General features: G+C 44.3%; 1 protein-coding gene across 3 annotated transcripts in view; it reads left to right on the forward strand.

Moving 5' to 3' along the window:
• The window catches only part of LOC118374067 (RNA-binding protein 33-like), a 53,335-nt gene extending 38,207 nt beyond the window's left edge, over positions 1 to 15,128 (forward strand). For 2 of the 3 annotated variants that reach the window (XM_052506288.1, XM_035760438.2), the window contains 9 exons: positions 2,008 to 2,143; positions 2,745 to 3,124; positions 3,868 to 4,146; positions 4,379 to 4,690; positions 6,237 to 6,896; positions 8,966 to 9,133; positions 11,148 to 11,348; positions 11,741 to 11,829; positions 12,006 to 15,128. In XM_052506288.1, the coding sequence (XP_052362248.1) occupies positions 2,008 to 2,143; positions 2,745 to 3,124; positions 3,868 to 4,146; positions 4,379 to 4,690; positions 6,237 to 6,896; positions 8,966 to 9,133; positions 11,148 to 11,348; positions 11,741 to 11,829; positions 12,006 to 12,054 (2,274 nt within the window). In that variant the 3' untranslated portion in view covers positions 12,055 to 15,128. The remainder of the gene's footprint in view (positions 1 to 2,007; positions 2,144 to 2,744; positions 3,125 to 3,867; positions 4,147 to 4,378; positions 4,691 to 6,236; positions 6,897 to 8,965; positions 9,134 to 11,147; positions 11,349 to 11,740; positions 11,830 to 12,005) is intronic. The other variant, XM_052506299.1, reaches the window with a different exon arrangement.
• Positions 15,129 to 18,146: the final 3,018 nt, after the last annotated feature.

Consider the following 18,146-nt stretch of genomic DNA (forward strand, 5'->3'; position numbering starts at 1 on the left):
GTGGTGCCGTACCATATATTAATTTAGCAGTGGCAGGCCGTCACTTCTAAATCGTTGTAGCCACTCCAATAAAAACATTTTAATAAAAAAATTGCTATGGAAAAACTAAAACCAGATATAAAGTATATAGAAAAGATAAATGAGCTATATATCTTTGAGAACTAATGATCGGCAATAAAAACTATTCAGAGAATATAAAATAAAAATGTCATGACATGGGGGCCCACGTTGATTTTTTTTATGTTTTAGTCACTCAGATAACATAAAACGGCATAAGCCATGACCAAATGTGTAGAATTGCAGGACATTTACTTTAAAGCAGCCAAAGAGGATAGCCTTTAAAATCTTTGGTCGGAGACCACACAATTGGCCATGCCCACTATCACACCCCCTCATGCTCACTTTGCCACCGCTGCTGAAAAGAATCCTAGGGGAAACACTGTGGTGAAAGTATCATTATATTTAGCCATTTTATTTCAAATATGAACACATTGTAATATCATCAGGTTAGATATGGAAAACATGAAAGTGGCCTTGGTTCCACATTGTCCAAGCTACAAAAAACTTTAAACGATGACATAGAAGTCCCATCGGGAACATTTTCTGTCCGACGGTAGAGGCACTTATCTAACATGTCTTTCAGACTCATTGGTCAACAGTACCATTGTCCTTAGAAAGGTGAAATCCCTCCCTCATCAGTGGCAACAATATGCAATTTGTACAAAACACTATGTCCAAAGAGGGAACAACCAAAAGAAATGTCACTTCTAATCCTCTTCGTTTCCATTTCTCATTGAATGGTTTGACATTTGGCCCGGTCCATTGTATGACATTTGTCTTAGTTAGCCCTCTTCTCTTTCCGAGGGGGGATATCTGCAGCATCAGTTACACATTGAGCACCTCTCCGCCTGTTTATCAAGGATTAACACTCAGAGGATGAGCCGCGTTATCAAATTCATACAAATTTCCAGAGGTATTATGTATACACCCGAGCCTCCATTGTGTATACCGGACTGACCTTTGCAACAGAGCTTTAACGTCCAAACTAACAATGTGATCCGCTCCCTCTCCTCCTCTGCTTCGTTAAGCCCCGTTGATTAACTTTCTGTTAAGCAACTTTGGCGACTTTCTCCAGTCCAGCATTCAAAAACACCCCTCGATCCCTCTCTAAATGCTGTCAGTCTACCGGCGAATCAGGATGGATTAAGTTTAGATAGCATCTTAAGTCATTTATAAAGCGGCAAGGAGGGAGGGAGGTCTAAGCACCGCATTTGTGGAAGTGCCACATGTTGAGTTGAAGGTTAATTTTTCAACAGAGACTGATGTTTAAGAGGATAAAGGAGAGATGGGCTGTAAGGGGGGCTTCTTATTCCAAGGAGGGATTAGGGGATCGTTATCTGCTGCTTTTCCTTGAAGGTAGATTAGACGCAGCATGGTGGGGGGGATTGTGTGCTGTGTGGAAAGCTGTTGTACATACAAAATGGGTGGCTGGAACAAAGAAATTAGCACTGATTTAACCCAAGCCCAAAATGCTTTGCCATCCTTGTTCCCGGAACGCGAGCAGGTCACGTCAACAAAGTTTATATGTTGGCGTTAGTGCAGGTTTACAATAGCGATCCTGTAATTCACGTTGTTTCATACGATATTTTACAATATTGGGACCGTTTCTCAAATGGCTGTTTTTCTGACCAAACTGGCAGATTCTGTCATGTTGTTATGATCCAATGACTACTCTAGTGAGTTATAGAGGTTTATTCTCAATGGTAGTTTCTCTGAATATTTGTGTGCACAAGTATACATTTCACGCAAGTCAACATCGTGCCTAATGAGAATAATCCTAGCCATTACATTTTGAGCACTCACTCCCTTTCTAGTATAATATTATTACCCGAAATGTCCCCAAAAAAAATTTGGGGGGGGGGGTTTAATTCATTTGTGGTTACGGTGGTTCCCAATGTGGAATTAAATGCATGAGCGTTTTTGTGTGCTCCTCTCCCCCCATCACAGCGACCAGGGGACTTCCAGCAACAGCACGTGCCGGGTAATTTCGGCCAGCCGCCCCAGAGGCCCCCCCATCACATGGAGCCCTGGAGGAACCAGCCTCCCCCCACCCCCCAGGACAGAGAGCCCTTCTTCATCGGGGGTGAGACCACAGCCCTGCGTCCCAAACGGCACCTTATTCCCTTTATAGCGCACTATTTTTTTTGTTGTTGTCCCAAATGGCACCCTATTCCCTACATGGTGCACTAATTTGGACCAGGGAGCTCTGGTCAGAAGTAGTGCACCACATAAGGAACAGGGTGCCATTTGGGATGTAGCCCTCCTTACCTAGTCCCACACACCCAACTCACCACCCACCCATGACTCCTTCCCTACCTTTAAGGGGTTACGTCTTCTCTCTTAGCATATCTAACCCTTGTGGGCATTAACCCCTAGCAGTACACCTACAGGGTACACTGCAAGGGTAATTGCAGAGTTCCATTAACTCAATTAATGTTATGTATGTGCTCATGCATGCATTCAAAATGAGTCGTGGCTCCTAATGTACATGCGTATCACTTCTCCATTTACTGCTTATGTGGAATGAGAATACCATCAAATATTTGTGTTCTGTTAAAATATATGTAAGCCTATGTATTGGCAGTCGCTGTCTGATGTATTGAAAGTGAGTGGAGATGCGACAAACAACTTGAAGTCTCAGTTGTGGTTCTTTCCCCCCTCCTATTTCCCCTCCTGTTCTATAGAGCCAGGGCGGTTCCCAGGGCAGCAGCTGCTCATGTTCGATCACCAGAACCCCGGCTTGCTCATGAACAGTAATAACCACCAGCTCTCCAGCCAGGGCCACATGGCCTTCAACCAGCCACGCCCAGGGGGGTTCAACCAGGCAGGCCAGGGTCCAGGGGGCCAGCTAGGGATGTTCCAGAGAGAGCCATCCAGACCTAACCTGCCTCCCCAGGGCCACCCCCAAAGCCACCAGGGCATGGCCAGCCTGACTGGGCAAAGTGGACCCACTAACACCAGGCTCTTCATGGGTCACCGTCAGCCCAGCTTCCCCCAGCAGCAGGGGACTCCCGGGCCGTTCCCCTCACAGCAGCTCCAGTTTGGGATGCAGGTACGGATGAGAGTAAGTGAATCTACTACCAATTAACATAGGCAATCTACTACCAATTAACACAGGCACTCTACTACCAATTAACACAGGCACTCTGCCTGTGCAAGAGGCGTGTGGAATGATTTAAGCGTTGGTCCACAAATGGGGAATGTTATCTATTTGTTAATTTGTTTGTTTAGTATTTACTCTGCATGGAAGGGAATCTGTTCAGTTTGTATTGTAAACTCTGGCTATCTCCAAGCTTCTTCACTATCCGTAATTATTCCGTACCTGTTGAGATGCATGTCAAATGTGAAATACGTGCCTTTTCTTATTTTATAAACCAATCGTGTATTTCACCCAGTTTTCTCTGGATTATTAAAATGTTGGAAACCCGAGTAATGATCTCATAAATAAGTCAAGCTCGTTGAATATTCCCTGTTAGTGAAGCAGTCATAAAAACTGTTCGTATTTCTGAGACCTCCCTCCCATGTGGTATCTATGGTGAGCCACAGACAAGAGTGCCCTCTAGTGTACGACTCGTAGTTCTACCTCGGTTACCGCGGCTATATGAGGACACCGATTGGAGGTTAATCAAATGCATGTAACAGTTTCTCCTTGAAGAAGCTTGAATCGTGTGCATATGACAATTCAGAACTGTGGCTTTTTCCCATGTTCAAATTCTTTCTCCAAATCGTACGTCTTAAGACCATGTCAAAGTTAAACTCACTCATTCTGCCCGCTTTGTCTTTTTTTTGTTTTTAAATTAAAACTAGGGCTTGATGCAGCACGGCCTTCTCCACTCGCAGCTCCAGCATCATGACTTGCCTCTATCCCATCAGCAGCACCATAGACAGGACCTGTCTCAGCTGCCTCTCCAGCACCACTCTCACCCCCATCCCAACGAGCAGCGGCAAGGCCCCATGATGCATCGCGGCGGGCAAGGCCAGCCCCCCTTCCACCAGCAGCAGCACGGCAGCCCGAGACAGATGCACCCTAGTGGGCCCCGCCCCCAGAGCTTCCAGCAGCGTAACGCCCCCATCAGGCCGAGGATGGTGAGGAGCCTCGTTTTTGTTTTTCCCTTTTCGTTTCAGAATTGTGTAATGATTGTGCTTACAATCGGTCATAGGACTGTTTGGGTTTATGGCAAGTTCCAAACGATTTTTGAATGAATTGACATGCTTTACTTTCAATCAAAAACCCAAACGGGCACAAAAAGAAAATCACATTGGTTATATAGGCTACGCATATCAAGCAAATGTCAATACAAATCATCCCTTTCCACAGAGCCCCCCTGCCCCCAAACTCATTCCCCAGCGCAACAGCAACCTCCGCGAGCTCCCCGTGGCACCTGGAAACCAAAACGCGAACAACGTCCGCCCGGCCTCTGCGCCAAACGCCTCCAACGTCAGGCCCGTTGCCAGGGCAATGCAAGGAGGGGCGCGACCAGGCCTGAACCCTCGGCCGGTACCCGGCGGTGGCAGAGGAAGAGCCCAGCCTGCTGCTGCCAACAATGCTGCAGCACAGCTACCTGGGCCACTTGGAAGAACGGTGGTTCGCAGGGATTCCACAAGCACTCTGCCAAACACAGCAGTACAGGTCAGTTCTGCACCACATGTAAATGGCACCCTATTCCCTATATAATGTAATAAAGCTCTGGGCAAAAGTAGTGTACTACGTGCTTCTACACCTGCATTGCTTGCTGTTTGGGGTTTTAGGCTGGGTTTCTGTACAGCACTTTGAGATATCAGCTGATATACGAAGGGCTATATAAATAGACTTGATTTGATTTATGTAGGAAATAAGATGCCATTTCAGATGCACCTAAGAGGAGTGTCTAAATTAAACAGTGTTGTGGCTAAAACGGGAAAACAACTTGAAACGGCTGGGATTTCCATGTGCGACTCATTTGCAATATAGAAACAATTTAGAAAATGGGCTTTTGGTTTTATTTGAATCATTCTCTGTTATCACATATTCAAGGCATGGAGCTAATTTGAGAATGCTTTATTATTTTGACAGACGGTGTGCCTGTAAAATTCAGTAACCTGAGATAAGCCGAGCGAAGCCCGCCGTGATCCTAAGTGGGGTCGTTCTATATATTTAATGGCCCAATCATAAGTTTAGAAATGAGATGAGACTCGTTCACAGAGGAGTCCATTAGAAAAGGAATCAATACCATCGTAGTGTATTTCTCTGGGGTATCGCTTTTCATTGCTACTGTGAATGTCACACCAATTTAGACGGTTCCAATGGTAAACACTGTAACTCTGTGGTGCGTCTCAAATGGCACCCTATTCCCTATAGCGCGCTGCTTTAAACGAGCGCTGGTCAGAAGTAGTGCACTATAATGGGAATAGTGTGAGGTAGGGCTGGGAATTGCCAGGGACCTCACAATACGATTATGTATTGCTATTATCACGATTCTACGTATTCACTGAGTGTACAAAACATTAGGAACACCTGCTCTTTCCATGACAGAATGATCAGATGAAAGTTATGATCCCTTATTGATGTCACCTGTTAAATCCACTTCAGTCAGTGTTGATGAAGGGGAGGTGATCGGTTAAAGATGCATTTTTTAAAAATCCTTGAGACATGGATTGTGTGCCATTCAGAGGGTGAATGGACAAGACAAAGATCTAAGTGCCTTTTGAACGGGGTATGGTAGTAGGTGCCAGGCGTACCGGTTTGAGTGTGTCAAGAACTGAAACGCTGCTGGGTTTTTCCTCGCTCAACAGTTTCCTGTGTGTGTCAAGAATAGACCACCACCCAAAGGACATCCAGCCAACTTGACACAACTGTGGGAAGCACTGGAGTCAACATGGGCCAGCATCCTTATAGAATGCTTTTGACACCGTGTAGAGTCCATGCCCCACACTGGTGTTTTGGTGCAGGTACAGCAAGCTAGCGCAGAAATAATAATGCAAAATTGTTGGAAAGATGCACTATATCTGCAAAAATAATATCCTGATATGAAACTATCGATTTCTTTCCCCATCACTAGTCTGAGGGCCCATTGGACTCTGGTCAAAAGTAGTGCACTATATAGAGAATAGGGTTCCATTGGTGAAGCAAGCCCGTGTTACTAGCACATTGTGAGTTTGTGTCTTTGATGTTTCTCATATTGTTGGATTTGTTGTAGGATCCGGACGAGGACGAGGAGACGCGGCAGTACCGTCTGAAGATCGAGGAGCAGAAGCGTCTCCGGGAAGAGATCCTGAAGAGGAAGGAGATGAGGAGGCAGATGCAGGCCAGCGTCCGCAAGAAGGAGCTACTGGAACGCATCAACGGCCAGGGTGACCCACAACAACAACAGCTGCAACACCAACAACAACTGCAGCGTCCGTTTCCTCCTAAACCGCAACAGCCCCAGCAAGGCACTTCTGCTTTCCCTCCCAGCGGCACCCCACAGACGCCCACTGCACTCCGCCAGAACGTCAAGACCCACCTGACCAAGGGTGAGCAAGCACCGGCTCCAGGCTGGCAGGGCGGCCAGCAGGGGAGCAACACTGGCCCCGGGTGCCCTGGTCCCAACCCTCACCAGCAGGCCCAGTGGCAACAGCAACACGGGCAGCAGAGGAGGAACGTTACACAGCTGAACCCTATCAGACCAGGTGGGGCCCCTCCCATGGGGAACATGCCCATTCAGGGAGTCCCAATGGCGGGTCTGGGTTCCGGCCAGGCCCAGTCTCTGGGGCCTAAATCAGGGGTGAAGAGAACTGTGATGCAGCGAGCCAACAGTGGAGACGGAGCGGGGCCACAAGTTCCACAGAAAGTGAGAGTGGTCAAGCTTCTAGGAGGGGTGAGTTCCTGGTTTGGCGATTTACTTTTGGACTGACAGACATAGGGTTGCAAAATTCCGGGAGAATTCCGGAATCCGGAGGGAATAAACAGGAAATCCTGGGAATTTGGGGATAATGTACCGGAATTTTGCAATCCTAAATAAACAGCATCTTTGTTTCGTTTTGCCTTTGTCCTGCGGTTCGTTCGGTACCCTCTATTGTTTCCTTGAAAGTGAATTCAACATAAGAATTTCCAGATACTTTTAAAGGTCACCCACTCACTGGGACCACATGTTTTGTAACCTATTCAGAATGCCATATGGCTCTCATTTTGGCAAGATGTATGCATAAAGTGTCCCATTTCCTTTGTTTTTGTGGTGGTATTGAAGATGAGGCGCTTCCACACCCATCTTAGCTTTAAAATGCTAATAGGAACCAGTCATTAATGTGAACTGTCTGGCATTTCTCTGACATCTATTAAATGTAATTGGTGTTTGAGACACCACTGCTCTTAAAGGTTGGTGTCTGTCCTTTTTGAAGGCATACCCATATTGTTTTTAAAAGATCTAGACGGGGGAACTTTAAGTGCATTACAGGCAAGACTGTTATGAGCCAACTCTGTCCAGATTCAGAAATACCTCCTTTGTCAGCGTTGGATCATTTTATTCTCTTTGGTTCAAATCACTACTGCCGCCTTAATTATGAATTAATCACGGTTGTAAATTGGAAAAAGCTTTGTGTATAAACATTCGTATCTGTCGTTGATGAGGCAGTTGTGAGATGTGATGTATTTTGGAGTAAGCTGCTTTGCTCACATCCCAGAGGATAAGGGTGTAAAGGCTGCATCGCAGGCTCTCTCTCTCTCTCTCTCTCTTTCTCTCTGCTGCCCTAAATGAAGATAACGGAGTGTCAGCCACGTTAATAGAAACCTGTTCCTAGCTATCTGAACTGCCGCATCTCCGAGGGAGAGAGAGGAAGCCCATAGCTGTGCTGAAAAAGCAGATTCTCCAGATGCTCTCTCCTCCGCCACACATTGTTCCGCTGTCATCGGCAGCCTGACAATGTTATCTCGCTCCCTCCCTCCCCTCCCTCTCTCCAGCAGCCGCCTCTCAGGTGTGTGAGCCATAGAAACGTCAACCCACGACTCGCGTCAATTAATCTTCCCCTGAGCAGGGCGGCTCTTCACCATAATACCTGTGTAAGAAAGAGTCGCCACTTTTGAGGGAATTGGATTTGTATAGCTTAGGCAGTGCAGATAAGGGGGGTTTAATCAGGCAGAATAGGGCCCTACAATGCAACATGCGCTACAAAAGCCAGGGGTGGGGAGGAGACGGGGTGGGTTAAAGGGACGGGGAACATGCGAAGCCTGTGTCACTCGGATGTAATGCAGCTTAGCATCTGATGGGTGCAATCAGCAGCTGTAGATTTCTATAGGAGGATTAATCCATTTACTGTGGGATGACGGCAGGAGACCGGTCAAAGTCAGATAGCACTGCGGTCTTTCTCTCTCTCCCTCGTATTGATCTGTCACATGAAGAGGAGGAGGAGAGAAGAGACAGCCTTCATCTCTTTCCGCGTGTGGGTGTGCATGTGTGTAGCCTGTACGGCCCTAGCTATCTGTAACTATTTAATAACGAGAGCGTAACCATGTTGCATCTATTCTCAGCATGAGGCCCTCAGTGCTCCGCCTCAAAGCTAATGTCTTCATGGGTATTGTGGTGTGAGAACAGGAAAGCTAGATTGGCTTCAGATATTGCTGAAGGGCGCATTTCAACAGGACCTTTTTCAACCGTTTTGATGTTCGATTTGATGTCTGGAATCCGTGATCGGTCTTGTGTTCTCTGCGTCGCCAGGCCCTTGGATCCAATTGAAGGACTCCATCCAGACCACACTGTGTAACAGTTAAAACCGAGAAATTAGTAGAAAGTCTGTTGGTCAGGGTTTGCCCCCAAAATGGCACTCTATGGCCTGCGATAGTGCACTACGTTGGCACCCTATTCCATACAAAGTGCCCCCCCCCCCCCATAGGACTCTATTTAGGACACAGCCCTGCAGTCTATTTACTTTCCCTGTACTGTGTGAACTCTAGGGAGGAGATGTGAGTGGTGCCAGCGCCCCAGTCCAGCAGCAGGCCGCCAGGCCAGCCCCCCAGCTCCGCCAGTGCCCAGTGAGGAAGGTAACCCTGGCCAGCCCCCCCGGAGGACTGCCCATACAGGGCCTGGTCACACAGGGGGGCAGAGGGGGCATGGGCAACAGGGTAGGTTGTTATATCGACTCACACCTATCACCATTACGAGCACTACACACACAAAAACTGTGTTTGTGTCCCAAATGGCACCTTATTCCCTACATAGCCATTTGAGGTGCCATTTGGGACGGGACCGGTGGACTCTAATCAGGGCCGAGCTAACATGGGTTACTTACCAGGGCCTGAAACTGTGTTTTTTGTCCACCAGCCAGTACTGTCATATTAAGGGCAGGTGTATTTTTGACAGGAGCGCTACCTAGAATTTTCATCTTTTAAATATAGATGTAAGAAAATCATCTCTTAATACATTGCTATTCGCTATGTTTTTCATGCCTCTGGCGTTCCCCTGTCGTTTGTTAGTAGCTGTACCATTTGGAGCAGGTCTGGTAATAACTTAAGACAGGACAGTATGCCAGGTGTAGTGATGTTGACAAGCTGAGAGTCGGCGTGACACGACTGCTACACGGGGTCCCCTGGCCTCTCTGTACGCTTGTCACCAGCCCGCCGTCTCGGCGGACGGGACGGACGCTCTTGGCTCGGGAAAGGCAGCCACCATGACAGGGAAAGGCAGCCACCATGACGCCTGGTTGGCTGGCTCTCTCCTTCTTTGTACTCTGGGGTCGCTCCCCCTTTCCGCCGCGGTGGCTGGCGAACGAACACACCACTCCCTCCCTCGCTCTCGTATGATGATACAACAGATGCGAGCAGGCAGCATTCATGTTTTGACGTTGACACTGTATGTAGAAATATAATAAGTCAATCAAGCAAAGGCACCACCAGCACAGCAGCCTGGAGATGTTTATGAGAAAATGGAGGTGAAAAAACGGCAGGTTTTTGAATTTTCACTCATGCTGAAAAACAGTAGACCCTGGTAGATGTAAGTCTCTCTGGATAAGACTGCTAAAGGGCGTAAATGTACAGTGTATTTACTTTTTCCACAATTTGTTACGTTTCAGCCTTACCCTAAAATGTATTAAATAGTTTTCCCTCATTAATCTACACACAATACCCCATAATGACATAGCGAAATTGTGTTTTAGACATTTTTGCTCCTTTATAAAAAAGAAAAACAGGAATTTTCAGACCCTTTGCTATGAGACTTGAAGTTGAGCTCAGGTGCATCTTGTTTCCATTGATCATTCTTGATGTTTCTACAACTTGATTGGAGTCCACCTGTGGTAAATTCAATTGATTGGATATGATTGTCTATATAAGGTCCCATAGTTGACAGTGCATGTTAGACAAAAAACAAGCCATGAGGTCGAAGGAATTGTCCGTAGACCTCCGAGACAGGATTGTGTCAAGGCACAGATCTGGGGAAGGGTACCAAATCATTTCTGCAGCATTGAATGTCTCCAAGACCACAGTGGCCTCCATCATTCTTAAATGGATGAAGTTTGGAACCACCAAGACTCTTCCTAGAGCTGCCCGCCTGGACTAACTGAGCAATCGGGGAGAAGGGCCTTGGTCAGGGAGGTGACCAAGAACCGGATCGTCACTCTGACAGGGCCCTGACTTGAACCCAATCAAACATCTCTGGAAAAACCTGGAAATAGCTGTGCAAAGACACTCCTGTCCTACCTGACAGAGCTTGAGAGGATATGCAGAGAAGAATACAGGTGTGCCAAGCTTGTAGCATCACACCCAAGAAGGCTTGAGGCTTTAATCGCTGCCAAAGGTGCTTCAACAGAGTAAAGGGTCTGAATACTTATGTAAATGTGATATTTCATTTTTATTCTTTATAAATTGGCTAAGATTTCGAAACTGTTTTTGCTTTGTCGTTATGTGGTATTGTGTGTGTACATTGTTTTTATTCCTCAATGTAATCCATTTTAGAATAAGTCTAATGTAATTGTGGAAAAAGTCCAGGGGTCTGAATATTTACTGAATGCACTGTAGATATCACGCATCTCGTTGCCACTCGGCTGAATGTGGAATTAAAACAACATACCTGCATAAGAGGTTCAAGCCGTTTCCTCTCTCTTTCCCCCCTCCCCCTTTCTTTCTTCCCTGCCTGGTGCAGGTGGTTGTCCCGGGGTGTGGCAGAGCCAGCGGGGCCGCGGGAGGGACGGGTCAGCTGGGCCGGGGGCGCCTGATTCCTACCAGACAGAGCCAGAGAGGGGCAGAGGACAGCCAGGCCTGCACTGTGTCCATAGACGGCCTCTCCACATCCACCACCGACGCGCAGCTCCGGAACTTGCTCAACTCAATCGGCCCCATCCAGGTAGGCCTTCTTTTCTTGTCTCCATCTGTGTTTGCGTCTGAAATGGCACCCTAGAGTGCTCTACTTTAAATTAAAAATTATATATATATTTTTGATGTAGAGCACTCTCGGGTGCCATTTGGGAAGCTTACCCTACTCTCCCTCCATGCTTCTCTGCTCCACCGGTAGAACGTCTTCTATGCTCCCTCTCATATTGGTGGACTCTTAACTAATGTGGATCCGATTGTGGTCTGCTAGCACCCTCTAGCTACAGAATGTAATATAACCACACCTGCCTCCCCCATCCACCCCTGCTCCCTCTTGTGGATGAGAGAAGCTTACGACGGAGAGCAGCAACTGCTCTGTTCTAAACACGCCTGCTCTCTCCCCTTGTTCTGCTTATGCTGCCGCAGATGTTCAAAATGCTGCCCCAGCAGAGGAAAGCCATTGCCAAATTTCACAATCCCCAGCATGCCTTGAGTTTCCAAGTCAGCTTCAACAGGTAAATAAACCACTTTGTTTCACTCTCTCTTTTTAAAACCCACAATCCTATTTACACTACTCTGAAAATGTAGTCATCCCCCCCTCCCAAAATGTATCATTATGAATAGAGCCTTACACCTAACACCAAATTAGAACGCTTACTCATCGATGCATCTTTCTTTTGGAACCATACAGGCATATGATAGATTTGTCCCATATTGATGTGTCACTGATTGATGTCTGAAGCCGCGCGGTAGAGGGTGGCGGCGAGTGCCCAGTGCAGGACGTCACGCCTGACACTCATGTGGCTTGGAGGTTCCGGTGTACAGATCCTTCAGCTATATGTAACAACGGCTCTATGGAACACACAGAACCTACACAGCACCCTCATCCTCCTCACAACAAGCACCCCTGACCTCCTTGCCTGCTGACGGATCTACTGAGGAAAACTTCAACACAAAGCAGCATGTTTTGCTCATGTTTGAATTTCTGTAAAGGGGGAGCTTCAATGCCGGTTTCATATGACAAATATGTTTATGGTCACTGGTCTGGACACTTGGACAGACGTGACTAGAGGGAAGATGCTGGATAGTCTGTGATTTTTCAAACTTTGACAGAAGGAATCTGAGATGAGTAAAAGGTTTGTGCATCGGGCACTAACGACAACAAGAAGTAGTGGTTGACACTGGATAATGGTTGCTCCCCACCCTCAGCTCAGTTGTGAACACCATCTATATCAACGATTAGGGAAAAGAGTTTAGGAGATTTAACTTGTACCTGGAGATTTTACAAATTTTCTGAACAGGTGTTTTTGATTCGAGGCAAGCTGCTGATGTAGGTCTTGACTGAAAGAAACGGGTGTAGAATAGGTACGAAGCTTGCCACTACATATTTTCCTTTCTGGCAGTGCCATTTTCCTTCTACAAATGGCAGCATTTCATAATTATTGTGGATTGGATGCGATGGGTTGACTTTTTGGGTAGAGCCCTTCCTCAAGTAGTGTTTCATTCCTGAGTAAATGGCACAGCCTAGTGGAGAATTTAATCCAATAAAAAATATAATCTGGTTTGAGGGTATGACTATGGGGATTCAAACTTGACCTTGCGTCAGGTAACGATTCCAAGGATTTTTATTCAAATAGAATTTAGATTGATGAGCCATGCAAATATAGGACGTTCTTAACCTATTCCTAACAGAATTTCACAGTTCTGTTAAAGAAAGCCCTTTTGACTGGCCACCATGTCTTCACCTTTCACTTCTGGACAAATACTAGGCTGGATGACGGATAAATAGTGTGTATTTGTTAGGTTTTCTCTACATTTTAAGGTCATTGACGTTACGCGGAAAGACTGGTTTAATTGTCCTTATGATGCTAGTGTGTCCATTTAGACCGTTTAGCGTTACTTGATCATTGGAAAAATGTGTAATTTAATAGGGAGCCGTTTCGTTTTGTCTTTTAACTGGGTAAACATGAATAGGGTGTCTACGCTTGTGTGGTCTCGGAATCCATTTTAGACTTTATTGACATTTTTGGGATGCACTCAACTTTAGTTTTGTGTATCGTTGGCATATTCTGATTTCATTGGTACATGTCAGGTTTAGTGGGTGTGTTCGCTCCATAGTAAATTGTCATTACAGTTACATTTTAAAGGTTTATCAGTGTTTCCCTTAGAATTTGTTTTAGCAGTGGTGGCAACTGTCACAGAAGGTGGGTGGGTGGGGTCAGGCAAGGATCATAAAGGGGTTTATCTGGTGTTCGTGTTGGAGGGGCGTGGTAATTGGCGTGGTCAGCCCGTTGGCGCAGCTTAATTCGATCCATATTTGTCGGCGGAGAGACAAATTTGCTGTTTCTCAGCAAAGTTTCCTGCAATTCTATGTATCGCTTTTTGGCATGGCTGTGTTATGCTCACACACAACAAAAGCAATGGGTACCCCAATCAGGGCCCCTGGGTATGTGCCCGGTCAGTAATCCAGCCAGGCTAAAAATACTCATAAATTCATAGGACGACTCATACATGTACAATATTAACTGTCTAGCTTTAATTTTTTTCGATTTCTAGTTCTCAAAGATTATATTAAATAATATATTTAAATTATAATTTCTAAGTACTTTGTCTGGTTTTTGTCATTTAAGTTTACACAAAACATTTACCCATTCCACTTTTTTACATATATATTTGGTGTGGCGGCAACAATTTAGCAGCGCCGCTGTGAAATGAATACAGGGGAAACACTGGGTTTATGATTGTCATGCTACATTGGTATAATGATTCAAATGCTGAGTATGGTTGGTAGTTTTATAGTGTCTCAACAAAATCTTTTACAGATTGATTGGACTTTGGGGCGTCCAATTTTTGTAGGGTACAATTTTTACATTGCATCAGCTGTCTTTTAGTTGCCATAAATTTAGATTCTGTATTGGATTGCTGATATGATTATTATTGGCCGATACGTTCAGAAGATTTTTGATATGGGTCATTTAGAAACCGTTGGAAGTTTTGTTTCTGATCAAATAGAACTCTAACCTGAGCTAGAACTCTTTACTTTCATTTAATAGTAAACTTTAGTTTGACTCAATAGTAAAACAAGGATACTGGTTTGTTATTTTTGCATTGGAAATGTCATACTTGTTTTTTTTACTTTTAAAAACTAATTTACAAACTCATTCTATACTGAGTGCATACATACATACATCTTATTTGTTTTATAATTATTTGTCAATGATGGATTGCAGGTTTACTGAAACCTGGTGCAACAAATGCATATTTGTGTCAAAAGTACCTTTCAGTATTGCTGGATCACGGCTCGGTTAGGTTTTTATTTTATTTTTCTTCCAAAAGTGACCAACCACCTCTAATAAGAGATCAGAATAAAAAAGTTGCGGTATAATTTCATTATTTAGTATAATTTAGCGCAGTATCTGTTCCATTTGGGAAGGTGTGGGGGCAACCATTGTCAGTGTATTAGTAGTCATGAACATAACATCAAACCATTATAACTGTCACTGAATGTTTCACTTTTCCAAACCTTTTGAGTTTTCATTATGTGCTTTGTTGTATCAAGTTAACCTTTTTTATTTTTATAAATGTATATATCTAGATATAGATGTGTGTGTGTGTGTGTGTGTGTGTGTGTGTGTGTGTGTGTGTGTGTCCAGACTTTCGTTATTCTACAAGTGTTTCATTTGTATGGAGAACAAAAACTTGAGAGCCTGGACCCTGTTTCTGTTTGTCGATATTTGAAGACGTTTTAAAGGGAAAATAAAATATGGCCTATATATACCATGAAAATATGGTTATGTGAAGCCGATTGAACTATTCTAGCCCACAACTTTGTGTGTCTGATGTCTATTTGTCGTTACGGTGAGGTAGCTCAATTCGGATGCCAGCTGTCCTTCATTGTAATCTAATCTTTTTCTTACGGTATTGGTTAGTTTTTATCCTCCCTGGTTATTGTCTCTTCCAGTATACTGACTCCCCTCCCTGTGCTGTTTTACCAAATCCTTGAACAATTTCCTGTTGCACAATTCAACTTGAACTAGGTGTATCAGTAAGATTAGGTAACTTGTGGTTTTGAATGTAGGCTACGTCGTTTGAATGTAGGCTACGTCGTTTGAATGTAGGCTACGTCGTTTGAATGTAGGCTACGTCGTTTGAATGTAGGCTACGTCGTTTGAATGTAGGCTACGTCGTTTGAATGTAGGCTACGTCGTTTGAATGTAGGCTACGTCGTTTGAATGTAGGCTACGCCGTTTGAATGTAGGCTACGCCGTTTGAATGTAGGCTACGTCGTTTGAATGTAGGCTACGTCGTTTGAATGTAGGCTACGTCGTTTGAATGTAGGCTACGTCGTTTGAATGTAGGCTACGTCGTTTGAATGTAGGCTACGTCGTTTGAATGTAGGCTACGTTTGAATGTAGGCTACGTCGTTTGAATGTAGGCTACGTTTGAATGTAGGCTACGCGTTTGAATGTAGGCTACGAAATGTAGACTGTAGGCTACGTCGTTTGAATGTAGGCTACATAGTTTGAATGTAGGCTACGTCGTTTGAATGTAGGCTACGTCGTTTGAATGTAGGCTACGTCGTTTGAATGTAGGCTACGTCGTTTGAATGTAGGCTACGTCGTTTGAATGTAGGCTACGTCGTTTGAATGTAGGCTACGTCGTTTGAATGTAGGCTACGTCGTTTGAATGTAGGCTACGTCGTTTGAATGTAGGCTACATAGTTTGAATGTAGGCTACATAGTTTGAATGTAGGCTACATAGTTTGAATGTAGGCTACATAGTTTGAAAGTAGGCTACATAGTTTGAACGTAGGCTACATAGTTTGAACGTAGGCTACATAGTTTGAACGTAGGCTACATAGTTTGAATGTAGGCTACATCGTTCCATTACATGCTAATTGGGTACAATCTGCCATTATTTCTGGCAATGAATCTTCATTTTATTTTTTGTGAAGTATTTGAGTATCTTTATTCAAAGTATATGAGTATATATATTCATAGTTTACATTTAATTACCCCCATCCTCCCCAACACACAGCACTGATAATTCATTATTTGAGATGCCATAGTATTAGCTGTCAGCATAAGGAGCAGAGGATGGCGCATGTGTTACCTAGCGGTTTCCTGTACATGTTACAATTGAGTACAATTGTAGAGTTTTTTTTTTTGTTTGTTTTTTTTTGGTCACTTCCCGTTTTGGGCTTTCTCTGACTACTGACTGAGGTTTTATTTTGTTAGATGTTTGAACTGGCCGCTTCTTTGCACGTTGTTCAATGTTTGTTTTTTTTGTGCTGAATTTAAATTTGAATCCTATGGATTTGAAAAGTATTGGCAATGCCATTTTAAGTCACATTAGTAAAAGACATGAATGTTATGTCTTGTAACAGAGAACCAGGTTCATATTGGACCTATTTTTGTACCTTGTTTCTAAGGTGTTTATTGTAGTTGTACTTGCGTGTACTGTATGATGAACGTTGTGCTTTTTGTGTCATCAGGTTTGGAGCACTCCACTTTAGCTGTTTTAATGTTGATGATTTTTTGGGGAAGCTGCATTAATGTAGGTGTTAAACAGGATGCTACATCTACTGATTTGACTGATCTGCTCACATCGATTTGTTTGCTATTGCTTATTTTAAATGTCAATGGTTTTCTAAGATGCAACTACTGGACATGCTGCTTAAAATGTTATCGTGGCCGTTGGGTTGAAGAAGTGCCTGACGTTTTTAAAGATCTCCGAACTTTGAAACTACTAACGTTTCTTATTCTTCACTTAGGTTTATTGGATGGGCTCCAGAAGCGCATTGTTTTTTTGTTGTTGCAGGACCACTGCTGAATATCCATAGTTGACTCCTTTTCTCTTCTTTTTTAGGTGTGATCCCGTGGACTGGCACCTTGCCTCAATGCTAACACGGTTTGGTTGTTTGCAGGTCCTGTGAGAACACGATTGACTACTTTTTCTTCTTGATAATTCAGTTGATTTTGCAGCATGGTTTTGGGCCTCAAACCCCATTGGCCGGACTTACGCTTCTTCCATCAACCCCTTTTCCTGTAACCCTATCCTCCCAACCTCCAAGGTTGGCATTGCCTCAGTTGAGGTGTGTTGTTATTGTGGTTGTTGCTGCTCTTAACCCTCTGTATCAAGCAGGGGCCCTGTCAGGATTACCATTGTTTGTTAGCCCAATGGATGGAGGTTAACATCTCTGTGACGACACCCGGGTTCACAGATCAGACACGCTTAAAGCCACACGCTTCCACTCCACCCAAGTCATGCCAGCTATGCTCGGCATTCAAATGTTTGGTTGGATCATAAAAAAGACACCACTGATTTGTTATACCGTGGACGGTGTGATATTGTCACTGAAAAAACTGACTTGAATTGTTGAAAATATACCAAAATGTATGTTTCACATCTGTGTTGAAAGAAATGTTGATCAATCAAGATTGTACAAACCAACATTGTTCAAGAATTTCAGTGTTTGTCTGTGAAATGTTTGCTTGAGGTGCCTTTGTAAACTGAGATGCAACATGTTGAAATATGCTATTATTTTTACAAAATATACAAGATACAATGTGCATTGTTGAATAATTAAGTGATTCCATACCTAAATAAACACCAATGGATTTTGTCTTTTGGTTTTCTTGAATTAACTTTGAAAATAAAGAAGTGCGATTGATTTAAAATGTTTCACCTTTATTTAACCAGGTGAAATATCGCAGTGCGATTGACGCCTAGTATGATGCGCTAACTATAGGTAGCTCAAGTCATTCTTACGATAATAAAAGTATGCCTATGTACAGTTGAAGTCAGAAGTTTACATACACCTTAGCCAAAT

The sequence above is a fragment of the Oncorhynchus keta genome, chromosome 4 (assembly GCF_023373465.1).
Source record: "Oncorhynchus keta strain PuntledgeMale-10-30-2019 chromosome 4, Oket_V2, whole genome shotgun sequence".
Taxonomy (NCBI): domain Eukaryota; kingdom Metazoa; phylum Chordata; class Actinopteri; order Salmoniformes; family Salmonidae; genus Oncorhynchus; species Oncorhynchus keta.